The sequence below is a fragment of the Primulina eburnea genome, unplaced genomic scaffold, assembly GCF_022965805.1.
Source record: "Primulina eburnea isolate SZY01 unplaced genomic scaffold, ASM2296580v1 ctg973_ERROPOS9739907, whole genome shotgun sequence".
In the NCBI taxonomy this organism is placed as follows: Eukaryota; Viridiplantae; Streptophyta; class Magnoliopsida; order Lamiales; family Gesneriaceae; genus Primulina; species Primulina eburnea.
Genome location: NW_027331732.1, coordinates 82677 through 96390, shown reverse-complemented (window position 1 = coordinate 96390; position 13714 = coordinate 82677). Strand labels below are relative to the sequence as shown.

At 35.7% G+C, this 13714-nt stretch overlaps 3 protein-coding genes across 3 annotated transcripts; 1 reads left to right on the top strand and 2 right to left on the bottom strand.

Moving 5' to 3' along the window:
• The first annotated feature begins 494 nt into the window (after positions 1-494).
• LOC140822663 (pentatricopeptide repeat-containing protein At2g13600-like) lies at positions 495-3175 on the top strand. The gene has a single exon (XM_073183487.1). The coding sequence runs from the start codon at positions 698-700 to the stop codon at positions 3173-3175; it is 2478 nt and encodes an 825-aa protein (XP_073039588.1). The 5' UTR covers positions 495-697.
• On the bottom strand, positions 3156-6115 carry LOC140822664 (uncharacterized). Its single transcript, XM_073183488.1, has 5 exons — positions 5715-6115; positions 4664-4869; positions 3905-4003; positions 3679-3752; positions 3156-3540 (listed from the first exon to the last, which is right to left on the bottom strand). Exons 1-5 carry the CDS (start codon positions 5992-5994, stop codon positions 3315-3317), a joined length of 885 nt encoding a protein of 294 aa, XP_073039589.1. The 5' UTR covers positions 5995-6115; the 3' UTR covers positions 3156-3314.
• A 1919-nt stretch (positions 6116-8034) lies between these two features.
• On the bottom strand, positions 8035-12633 carry LOC140822659 (U-box domain-containing protein 44-like). The gene is made up of 5 exons (XM_073183485.1): positions 12476-12633; positions 10500-11841; positions 10064-10364; positions 9264-9754; positions 8035-9140 (listed from the first exon to the last, which is right to left on the bottom strand). Exons 2-5 carry the CDS (start codon positions 11700-11702, stop codon positions 8142-8144), a joined length of 2994 nt encoding a protein of 997 aa, XP_073039586.1. The 5' UTR covers positions 11703-11841; positions 12476-12633; the 3' UTR covers positions 8035-8141.
• Positions 12634-13714: the final 1081 nt, after the last annotated feature.

The window sequence follows — 13714 nt, the reverse complement described above, 5'->3', positions numbered from 1 at the left end:
AATCGAGTCGAACTAATTAATATGATCTCATATCGAGGTACTGACTTTATGTAAGATCTAACGACCCATGGTTGACCAAACTGGTGTGATTCCATGGTGAAATACCCCACTTGAAAATATACTTGGCCAAACATTGATAATTGACATGCAGTCAAAATAGTCCCTTACTACATCGATCGAACCAACATCGATACCAAAAACCATAAATTGACATAATTTTAAGAAGCTTTTGAATATAATTATTAGGTAGTGTTTGTAGAGGATGAACCATAAATTTCTATTATAGTTTTATTGTTTGCAGTGAAACAATTGATCGAATCTTAAATTCACACATTATTTATTTATATATTCATTAATAACACAATTTAAAATTTATTTTAAATAATACTTTTATTGGATGAATTTGAAATTTATATTAACTTACATGAAATATTTTATAAAAATATAAAATTTGAAATTTATAATTTTACTTATCTAGACAAGATAAATAATGGATCAACCAAAACGCAACCTAATCGTTTGAGCTAGGATCCCCCTCCTTCATCTGATTTATGTTCGTATTTTATTATTGTTGCATTGTCGTATGGATGCAGATAAGTGGTGTTGCAGCCATATATGAATCGGTAAGTTTTCAGTTCAAGCTTCAACTTCCGAGGACTCCAATTCAATTAATTTTCGTATTAAAGAATATATCCATATGAATTTGACCACCCAACCGCCGCCATTTGTGTGGAGCAAGCCCGCCAACGGAATTTCATTGCAAAACCCGATAAGATGCAAGCTCGATGGAGATATAAATTCCACTGCGTATGCTACCGTACTCGATTCCTGCAGCTCCATAGGATATGGAAAACAGGTTCACGCTCACTTGCTCAAAAATGGGTTCCACATGCGAGAGTTTGTCGGGACTAAATTGATGCAAATGTATGGTAAATGTGGTAGTCTCGAGGATGTTGTTCGAGTGTTCGACAAAATGCCTGACAGGAACTTGTACACATACACAGCGATTCTTAACCTGTGTTTAGATAATCGGCTCTTTCACGAAGCTTTTATTTATTTTGAGGAGTTGCTGTTCGAGGATGTTGAGTTGGAGTTTTTCGTCTTCCCAGTGGTGTCGAAGATATGTGGGGGATATGGAGGGGTTGAATTGGGGAGACAGATACACGGTATGGTGTTGAAAATTGGAGTGTCTTCTCATAATTACGTGGGGAATTCGTTGATTGATATGTATGGAAAATGTGGGAGTTTGGACGACGCCAAGAGGATTTTGAGTAAAATGTCGACAAGGGATTGTGTTTCCTGGAATTCAATGGTTACAGCCTGTGCTGCTAATGGGATGGTCTTTGAAGCAATGGAATTTTCGGAGGCGATGTCGAAACAGAGTAACTCAACTCCAAACCTTGTTTCTTGGAGCGCTTTGATCAGTGGGTTTGCTCAGAATGGATACGACCAGCAAGCACTTGATTTGCTGTACAAAATGAGAGCTTCAGGATGTCATCCGAATGCACGTATATTAGCAAGCGTTCTTCCAGCCAGCGCAAGATTGAAAAAATTGAGATTGGGGAAAGAAATCTATGGATACATAACAAGACATGGATTTATGTCTAGTCCTTATGTTGTTAATGGATTAGTTGATCTTTACAGGAGGATTGGCGATATGGAAAGTGCTTACAAGATCTTTTTGAAGTTTTCGGTGAGAGATGAGGTATCTTATAATACTATGATAGCAGGGTATTGTGATAACGGGATGATTCTAAAGGCAAAAAAGCTATTTGATCGAATGGAGGGTGAAGGTGTAAGGAAGGATTTGATTACTTGGAACACAATGATTTCGGGGTTCGCAGATAATTTCAGATTCACAGAGGCTTTGAGAATGTTCACAGAATTAATTCAAAAGGGAGAAGTTGAACCAGACTCATTTACCTTGGGGAGTGCTCTTGGTGCTTGCGCTGACTCGGAATCTCTCCTATTAGGTGAGGCAATTCATTCATATTGCATCATCAAAGGCCTCGAGTCAAATCTGTTCGTGAGTGGAGCATTAGTAGACATGTACTGCAGATGCCAGGAACTGGAATCTGCAGAAATAGCCTTACAGGGAGTACAGGAAAGAGATATAGTGATATGGAATGCTTTAATTTCTGGTTATTCTCGATGCAACCAGATGGAAAATATGCAAACCTGTTTGCAGCAGATGAGAGCCGATGGATTTGAGCCTAATGTATATACATGGAACGGAATAATCGCAGGATATGTGGAGAATGATCACCATGAGTCGGCTCTGCAGTTGGTCTCTGAGATGCAGGCTTCAAAAGTGAAACCTGATATATATACTGTCGGTATAGTTTTACCTGCATGCTCAAGGTTAGCCACGATCGAACGGGGCAAGCAAATTCACGCTTATGCCATCAGATGTGGATTTGAATCAGATGCTTATATTGTAGCAGCTCTGATAGATATGTATGCCAAGTGTGGTACGATCAACCGTGCAAAACTAATTCATTCAAGGACTAATGGAAGAAGCTATAATTTGGTTACCCAAAATGCGATGCTAAATGCATATGCGATGCATGGATATGGAGAGGATGGGATTGCTTTCTTCCGTGACATGCTGATGGATGGTTGTACACCAGACAATGTGACTTTCCTAGCTGTTCTTTCGTCATGTGTTCACGCAGGAGCAGTGGATACAGGAGTAGAGTTCTTTGATTTGATGGGGAATTATGGTGTAACACCAACCTTAAAACACTATACATGTATGGTTGACCTTCTAAGTCGTGCTGGCGAACTCAAACAAGCTTGCAAAGTGATCGACAGTATGCCTATGAATCCGGATACGGTGCTTTGGGCTGCTTTGCTAAACAGTTGTGTTATTCATGGGGATATGGATCTAGGCGAAATGGCAGCATCTAAGCTTTTCGAGTTGGAACCAAACAATTCAGCGAACTATGTGATGCTTGCAAATCTATATGCTTCTACTGCTAGATGGCATCGGCTTAAAAGGATAAGAAAACATATGAAGGATGAACAAATGCAAAAAAATCCAGGGTGCAGTTGGATTGAGGATAAAGATGAAACTCATGTGTTTATGGCATTTGACTTAACTCACAAAAGAGCAAAAGAGATTTATGATGTTTTGGATAATTTAACAGCACAGATGAAATTGAAACATGTCTAGGATATATTTCAATGCTGCAAATATTCTGTACAAATGTACTATAACAACAAATAACCACTCACGGTGTGGGTGACATCAACATGCTCATGAGAGTTGAATAAATTCTAAATTTCGAACAGCTCCATTCTTGAATTTGCATTCAGTAAATATCAACTGAGTCAAGCACCCTTCTGGCTTGAATATGCAAAGCTGTCAATCTTTCCTCTGGATTCTGGGTCGATCCAATTTGACTTGCTGCCCATATTAAGGAGGCAGATTTTTCCCCTAGGAATCGCCTTATGTCCTCGTGTATTCTGACCACGGGAGGTGTTTTTCTTCCATTTAGATGCCCAATGATTAGCAACAGAAACTCCCCACATTTCAGCCTGATTGCATACCATTCCATCAGACGAGTGAGAGAGATGGAGGGGTGCGTGCAAGAATACAAACATAATGGAATTCAGATTGCAGAAGCCAACACGAAGTGTGCAAGATTTTGAAGATATATCATGGAACAAAGATACCTTAGATTTTCATCCACTTGTTTATCTCTAATAAGCATAGCAACTTCCTCAATGATGTCGCATTCCTCAAAGTCCTGGCATGTAATCAAGCGATAAATATCAATGATGAAGCCTTCAAATGTCCATTACGAAAATAACTTAGCATGGGTGTGAGGATACAAATGAAATTATTTATGAAACGGACTTTTCCAACCATTTTTGTAGTGATATAATGAATGAGGCCTACCATTTGATTGGAAGAAGAATCTAGCATAATTGTTATGAAAGCATCCAGGCATGCACCATGCTCAAGTACTCCACGAGTGGACCATATATTCATCAAAACCTGATTGATGATAGATAAAAAAAAAATAAGTAAAATCTGGTGAGCCCAAGTTTGTGTAAAACACCAAAATAACTAAAATGATACATAAAAATGTAAATAATGGTATTGAATTATAAGTTGTAACAAGATACGGCTTTCTCCAAATCTAATCTCAGGTTTTTCCTTCTCTACGAAGGCAAGTATTAGTAAACACAATTCACATTTTTATTGAACTTTTCAAAAATATTGAGGAACCAAACACAATATAGATATATATATATATATATATATATATATATATAATATATATATATATATATATATATATATATATATATATATATATATATATATATATATATATATATATAGAAGATAAAGTCTTGGATGTGTTCACTTCTTAATTTTCGGAAAAGGTGTGCTAAGAACTAAAAAGTTAGAACAAACGTTCTTCAGCATTCTAAGTATCATTGGACAATAACCAGACCAATGCAAAAAGTATCTTGTATACACATACGGCGATTATATATATATAGAAGATAAAGTCTTGGATGTGTTCACTTCTTAATTTTCGGAAAAGGTGTGCTAAGAACTAAAAAGTTAGAACAAACGTTCTTCAGCATTCTAAGTATCATTGGACAATAACCAGACCAATGCAAAAAGTATCTTGTATACACATACGGCTATCGCCTTGTGTTGATGAGCCGAGATTGCACTCTCTCCGTGAAGAAGACAGCATCCTTCAAGAACTCGCAGTGCAAGAGCCACTTCAGCATCAGTCGAAGGACTGGTTATATTCATGGGTTCAACAGTAAATATGTGATCCAAACATGTCACTGTCTGGTCTTCCATCTCTTTAAGAGAATGTTGAAACAGAACAGGAACCACTGTAACATGCACGATACCAGTCACATACAAATTCTAGTTACTTACATCAAAATTACTCCCTGTGTCATCATTGGATAACAACATCATGATAAATTGCCGATCCAAATAATGCGGTTCTACAAGAGAAACACCACCTTTTGAATCCATGAAAGCAAATTCAAGTAAAATAAATATCCAAGCGATTTTTCCTATTAAAATAAGTGGAGTATTCTTTTTAAATATGACTTACATAAAAAATAAGAAGCTAATACATTAAATAAATATCTCTAAAGTTCATTCGTTCACTATACTGGATATTTCTTCAAGATGATATACACACAAAGTCGGTCCAAAATTTAAAGAACATATATGCTTATGCAATAAAGGGAACACCGGCATCTGAGGCAGTCGAGGCTCCAATATTTAGCTTCAATTATAGGGCTGAAATGGGATAAAATTACTCGAGATTAATGATTATATCTCCTAAGATCTGGGTTCACTGCCTATTGTATAGATCATGAATTACAGCAGAAATGTAAAGCTACTCAAGCTACCAGGTTTGAATTTAATTCTTTGCCAATCAAATCAAGCTCAAACACAGTATCAAGTTCCATACGAAATTGAAACGTTGCCAGAAGATTCATTAAATCGTATGGTTCACAATCACACCTGCACTTTAAAGTAAATTAGCAATCACAGATGAAATTCGCCACCATTGAACTCCATCTATTAGGCTTGCTAATATGAATAACCGACAAACATAAACCAGTCAAATACATTAATCTCATATTTGAATTGCTACCACATGAACACAAGTTATTAAAAACTTCTAGAAAAGCACATGGAGCAAATTGATGAAAATTACCCTGGAGTTCAGGAATGGATTGCGAGTGACGAAACAGATCTATCATATCATCCGACTCGGCGACGGATCGGAGGAACTTGAGAATGCTACGGAGTCCGCGAATTCGAAGGAAAGAAAACTCCGCGCGCGCTTCCCGTAACCCGGTTCGGAGCGCGAGCGTCACCTCTCTATACAGTCTCTGCTTGTCCAGCGATTTCACGAGCTCAAGTACCGGCGATTGGGGCTCGGCTTCCGACTCCGCGGTCAGGCTGTCGCTCCAAAACGGCTTCGTAAAGTACATTATTAGTTGATACTGGTGCCGGCTTTTTTAGCTGCGCCGGAGACCGACGTGGCTCTGGATATAATTAACTCAGAAAAACGCGACTCGAATTTGTTGTTAGAAACGCGAGTAATTTAGGGAAAACAACATGACTAGTTGATTCAAAAAGGGGAATATATCGATTCTTTTTTTATGCATTCTCTCAACTCACATGTGTTTTTCAGATGAATTACATTGGAAATTTGGAACATATATTATATTTCAAAAGAGTAGATTTCATGTGAGACCGTCTTACGGATCTTAATCTGTGAGGCGGGTCAACCCTACTCATATTCACAATATAAAGTAATACTCTTAGCATAAAAAATAATATTTTTTCATGGATGACCCAAATAAGAGATCCGTCTCACAAAAACGACCCGTGAGACCGTCTAACACAAGTTTTTGCCATTTCAAAATTAAATTTTTTAGATCTAACACTAATATATGATTTTGAGTACTCAAATATATATAATAAATTTGATATTAATGACACGTTTTTCAGATGAAAAATTTGGTACAAAACTTTGAAAATATGGTATTAATATAATGTATTTGAATACTAAATATTTAAGATACGACACTAATATATTATTTTTGACTGTCTGAACGTGTATAACTAATTTTGGTATTAATGACACATGTATTTTCAAATGAAAATTTGGTATAAATATGTGGTACTAATATATGATTATTTCAGCATAAACATTTTCATATCAGATACTAATATATGATATTTGAGCATACAAACAAGTGTAGTAAATATTGATATTAATATAGTTGTTTTACTTTTATACTCAAAATTTTATATTTTATATCAGATCTAAACTAATTGGTTCTACGTTATCATATATATAATCCAATTTTTTTTTTTTACCAAATTTCACCTGAAAAATAATTGTGGGCAAACTAAGTGTAGAAACATTTTTTGTGTGAATCAGAGATTTCAGAGAGTTTCGGTCTGACATGAACTGAACATACATTTAACTGTGATGTTGGAGATTTCAAACCAAGTATCGCTTCAATAAATATAGTTGGGATTATATCACAAATATACCAAAAAAAAAGTATTAATTGAATCAAATTGAGTATATAATTATAATTTTTTGGTATGACATATTTGTTAACAATTATTTTGGTCAGTAAGGTACATATGGTTGAAAATGTGATATAAATGATTCCAAGTATCAAGTGACTTAAATTGAGTATCAATCAACTTAAATTAAGTGTATGTAATATAATTCTTGATTTTAATGTTCAGAGAGCTGAAATTAAAACGCATATCAGTTCAAATAGTTAAAACTAATTTTTTGTGACATGGAATTGAATCAAAAAAAAATTGAAAAAACAAATTTTATAATCAAATTCATATTTCATCCATATTTAATTCATTTTAGCTTCTATGTATGAAATTCCTCTAGAATGGTTATAATTTCAAACACTTAATTAAAAAACGAAAAAAATATTTTATATTCAACTTTTAGTTATTCACACTTCTCAAGATTTTTTTTTATTTTTACAAAAACTTATAAAAATCACAATAACAAATTAAATCTTTCAAATACAAAATATGATTATATGAACTACCACGTATACCAGATGAATAGATGCAGAATGAAGTACGTGCCAAGCTGTGGATGATATTTATGCTCCAAAATATAATTTTAACATAATTAATGGAATGATTGTGTTTGAATTAACTCTTTTGATTGAGGACAGGTATCTTGTGTGATCGTGTCTCGAATATTTATCTATAAGACGGTCTCACGAATCTTTATCTATGAGACGGGTTAACCTTACCGATATTCTCAATAAAAATAATACTCTTTGCATAAAAAGTAATATTTTTCCATGAATGACCCAAATAAGAATATTTTTCCATGAATGACCTAATAAGAGATTTGTTTCGCAAAATACGATTCGTGAGACCGTCTCACTCAAGTTTTTGCCATTGATTTTTGAACATGTGATTCTTATCAATATGATATTATTTCAATGGTTAAAACTCGAATAACAGAAAACTTTTCACTGAAAAAAATTCCAAACCATTACTATAACTATATTCATCATCTCCAAGATCAAATACAAAAATTATCACAATAATAATACGAACAAAAAAACATGCATCATCAGAAAAAAGTTGACTGTTCATGCAGTACACCCAACTGAACCAGTATTCTGGCAGCCAAAGATTTTGCGATACCACTCCCCCTCTGAGTGATTTCCACTAGAAACATCTCTGCAGATTTCCCATACTTAGTTCTGAATTCGACGAGTTTAAATATCCGCTGTAATGCACCGAGTGCTTTTTCTTGCATACCCGAGCTAGACGAATCCAAAGTCTTGATTATTTTAGGTACAACGCCAGCTTCATCAAGAATCTTGGATCCTTTCTGCAGGTTTTCACCATCGACAACCAACGTTAAAATCGCATCTAAGGCAGATTCACGAGCGCGGGTGTCTGATTCATCCATTACGAGCAGAAGGGGTCTCACAGCACGAGCCTCCAAAAGGCAGAATGATGATTCGATGGTACAAATCCCACCGTGTAAAGGACAGGTAGTTTCTGGAGACTTCAAACAACAACTGAAGAAAGGACTTTTTTTGTCCATGAAGGTCAACTTGCTTGTGTTTTCCGACAACTGTTTCAGCGTGATAGCTACATTTTGTTTGGTACAAGAAGTTCCGGATTCAAGTAGTGACACCAGATCAGGGATGATTCCTGATTCTGCTACTTTTTTTTGGCATTCAAGATTCGAGGGAACCGTGAAACGACATAGGGATTCGGTAGCGTTTTCTATGATCCCTTTCTTATCTGAAGCGTGAGTGCTTCTGCAAGCGAGGCAATCAATGACGGCTTTTAGAGCTCCAAGTTCTAGAAGATTCTGATATGTCTGAGGATCGTGTGGGAGACGAGAGATTATGCCCACTGCAGCAGATAATTCTTCTTCATTAGTGGGACTTCTGATTATAGTTACCAAAGTACTAATGCATTTCTTGTTTGTATGCTCCGAGAACGTTGAATGGCCACCATCTTGAATTAGATTATAGAACAATTTTACAGAGTTTTCCCTCAGAGAAAGGTCTTCAAATTCCCATAATTGGATCAGTACTTTGACAGCACAGATCTAGCAAATGGAAAAGGCAAGAAAAACGTATCATTAGGTGACTCTTTGAATCAAATATAACAAGATAACTTATATTTCAGGTATAAATGAAAGAAAACGAAGATTGGAAAGAGCTGATGTCACCTGTCTCAGGTTAGTCCTTACAGCAAAACCGGAAGACGACTTACACAAAGCTTGGAACGTGAGAAGGAGTGTTTGTTGCATATCAGGTTCAGTTAATGAAATAAGAGAGAACAATTTAAAAACATCCTCCTCGCTTTCCAAAAGTGAAATCTGATCCTCAAACGCTTTTTGTGTAGTCGTCGAAATGGCTAAGTGCATGATCGTTTTCGCGACATTTTCACGGAAGTCAGGGAACGACAAGTTGTGATTAAAGAGAAGCTCAAATAATGGATCTTTAGCACCTTCTTTAATTAGTTGCAGCCCATTCTGTGCCACTCCTGAGAGGTTCTGTAGAGCTTTAACGGCTGCTTTATTTACGTCTATATCACTATTATGAAGCATATTAAGAAGTGGCTTTAACACCCCCTCTCTAGAAAGACAAAGCTTGTTATGATCAGTCAGTTCAATCTCGCCCAACGTCTCGGCCATAATCACTTGCATACTTGTAGGTCCTGAACAGACATGTCAACCAGATTAAATTCAGCTTTTGAAGCCACCAACCACATATAAAGATTCAGTGATGAGAAAGTTAAATCGACTCTGAACATTGAGGGGACATCAAATTCATCATAATGATTTCGGTTTATGCGATAGTTGCTAGAGAAGCTTTGAAATAATTATTGACCCCCTAAATCAATCGGTCAAAACTAACCAAATATTACCATTATTCAATCACACAGTTTTGTATTGTGGGTATCAGATTATCATATGTAGGTAATTCGTAAAGTTCAAATGATACCAAGATGATGTTGAACATATACCTTCACAGAGACGCTGCAATAAAGGTTCAAAATATTTCGCCCGTGCCATCTGTATAACATTCTGATCAAGGTGTGCTAGGTTGTCCAAAATCTTCTTAGCGTGTTCCAAAGCTCGAGTATCATCACTGCTTGCTAAAGTGACAAGGAGAAGTATGCAACCACGCTCACTCCCAATTAGGTTAACAAATCTACTTTTCGACAGTTCCAAAAGCAGTTGCAATGCTAGTATACTTTCATCAACCTTACGTGCAAGAGAGCGAACTATGTATTTGATGCAGTGGTTTACGTTACCAATCCTCTCCTGATAAAATGATATCAACTAGGCATTATAATTTTAATTATATCAAATTTGATTCCAAAATATGTCCTTTGGTTTTTCAGGATCAAATACTGAAATAAATGAAAATAATTCAAAATTATAGATAAAGACATCTACCTTGTTATCATCTCCATCCTTTGCAAGGGAGTAAAGAATGGCCAAAGAATGCACTCTAAATTCACTACTTTTTAGAGAAAGAAGGCTGGCGAGAATTGGTATATAGTCCTCCATTACAATCCATTCCCTGTGCAGCTCACTCATTATGCAATATCCGTGCAGTTTCTTGAGAGCATTTAGCTGTTCCATCTCATCACTTGACTGGATTTCAGATTTCATAGAAGCTATGCGGATCATGATATTTCGCTTTCTCCACTCTTCGATAGATTCTCGAAGTCTTCTGTTTGGTCGTAGGGATGATTTACTCAACGAAGTTTTTGTCAACGGGCAGAAGTGATTCCCTTCCTCCAACCATTTCTCGATTGCTTCTCTCTCGAACGTCTGCCCAGAAAAAGTCTCCACAGGATCCACCATGACATCACCGGTTATCGGACAGTAAAATGACTGGAGAGGTTCCAATTGCTGCCTCCCTAACGAGTCGCGTTTTGTAAAATACTTTATCTTCTTTTCTTTAGGGGTCGTGACTATATCAGCATTTCCTAGCAGTACAATGATCTGTTCCATCCGTAAAGCCTCTGCCCTCGATTCGAGGCTGTCTATCTCATCCTTGAAATTTTTGAATACTATCTTTAGTTCCTCATTTTCGTTTGAGATTCCTATATACCCACAGATACCATTCAGCAAATCACTCGCATAGGAACTATCAACATTCCGCTCTTCTATACCGGTTTCTATTTTCTGCAAGATTTCTTCCTCTATTGCTGGTACTTGATACTGGGTGTTCTCCATATCTTTGCACAGATTCAAAATCTGATCCTTTGTTTCAGATGAGACCTCCAAAGTTCCTAAACAGAATATGCTCATAACTCGACCAATATTGTTAGTACTTTTCTCTATTTCCTTTGCAATCCTCCTACAACTTAGGAGGAGATAGATTTTATTCCGCTTGCTGCATTCCGCAGAAAGATGCTTTGCAAATTTTATTTCTTGTTTAAGATTCGCAATAGCACTATCAAAGGAATCAAGATTTTGCACTTTGAACTCGGACAACTTTCGTAGAAAAATTGCTGTTTTCTCCAAGAAAATTGAGTATTTCTTGAAATTCTCCTTCTGAATATGGACTTTTCCTGCAGCAACTACTGCTCCATATGTTGATTGAGCAATATCAAGAAGAATATCAGCTGCACCGTCATTTCTTTCCATTTTAAGATACAATCTATCAAATCTCTAATCCATATATTTCCTCAATCATCCATTAACCTCTCAGTCTCATAATGATATCAATTTGCCATAATGAACTACACTAGCTAGAGGACCTGTGCCATATTGATATCGATTTTCCCTGTATTTTTTCAAGCCCACATCAGATACATTACAGCAAGATGAATACTACGTATATAAATACAACAGAGGAGAAGAATAATTTTCTTCAAAGAATAGAAAGCTCAAAGCTCAAGGTCGGTCGAGATAGGTGGGCTTAAGAATTATTATATGCATGTCTCCCACACGCATGTTAACTAGAGAAACAAATATACAGAATCATAAGCACCCGTTTACATGTATTGTGTCTTAATTTATTTACTTAAAAAATATTTTTACATAAAGTATTTGTGTGATAAATTATTTATTCCGATGTGTGTTGTGTTAAGTGTTACATCACCGCAAACAACATATATATCCGAAACATACAATTCTCTGTTATTTGGTACTTACATATTCAAACAATTTTTTCAAAGTGCTACGCATAGAGTGAAAACAACAGATGATCAATTCAAGAATCTAATGGAGAGAGGGAGTTTGGGAGGTCGCCGTCTCCGAAACGTGATTTCGGCCCATTTTCAAGCTTTGCAGTTTAATTAGTTTTATCCTTCACTCCAACTTCGCCCACTTAAATTCTGCCATGAACGTACATGAATATTTTGATTTTTGAAGCTCATACAAATAAAGATGAACATATATAAACGATCAGTTATTACCTGTAATATATATGATTTCGATTCTTGTCTCTGAACTATGCTTGTAGCTCGGATTCCCAGCCTTCCTGAGAAAATTGAGGCATTGAATTCTCTTTGAGCGGCTTCCCCACGTATCCTTTTGGAAATTTAATGAAAACGTGGGTCGTTGATAAGTTTATGGAGTCAACGCCTGAGTAAACAGCGGGTTTCAAAGAAAAGCGATGTCTTTGTCGACAAACGACTTTCGCCAGGGGGGTGGTCTCATTTTCATTTTTTTTTTTCACCAAATATATATATATATATATATTATTTGTATCGAATTTTTCACGACTTCCCAAAATACACAATTAATCATAAAAGCCCACGAAGATTAATAAAAGAGTAGGTCTCATGTGAGACCGTCTCACGGATCTTAATCTGTGAGACGGGTCAACCCTATCCATATTCACAATAAGAAGTAATACTCTTAGCATAAAAAATTATACTTTTTCATGGATGACCCAAATAAGAGATCCGTCTCACAACTACGACCCGTGAGACCGTCTCACACAAAGTTTTTGCCTTAATAAAAAGCAGAAAAAAATATAAAAAAATAAGCAAAACAAAATTCATTATATTAGTAGGAAAAAGACAAAAAATATCCAAACAAACTAAACATAAATTTTAAAAAATCAATAAAAAATCAATTAAACATATATTTGTTTTATATGAGTGAAGCATTTTATTACAGAAAACATGTATCCTGAATTAAAGCAACAATATTCTTCATCCCGTGTGTGGATTACAGGGAATATTTTGTTTAACGTAAAATGTAGAAGGTTTAAACGATCATGTGTATCAGATTTAAATGTTGTCTCAAAATGTTATAACATCTAATGACAACACGCAGCAAATATTGTGACACACAAATAAATAACTTAAAACAAATAACGTAGGATTAATTGAGCACAAGTATAAATATTTGCGCGGTATCTCAGGACAAAATAATCAATAGAAAACAACATTCAGTTTACAAAAACCAATCACCGGTTGTTTTAAAAAAAAAAATCAATTTTCTCAACTCTTTGAGAAAAATAAACTGCTTTTTAAAACAACTACCAACACTAAAATATATTCAAGAAAGCAAAAAGATGATTCCAAAAACTGCAGTAACATAACGTGATCTTCAGCCAACATTTCCATGCGTGTTGTCTGCATATGTCTTTAACAATCACGACAACACGTGAAACAACACTCTTCAAAACAGCAACGTCCTTGTGA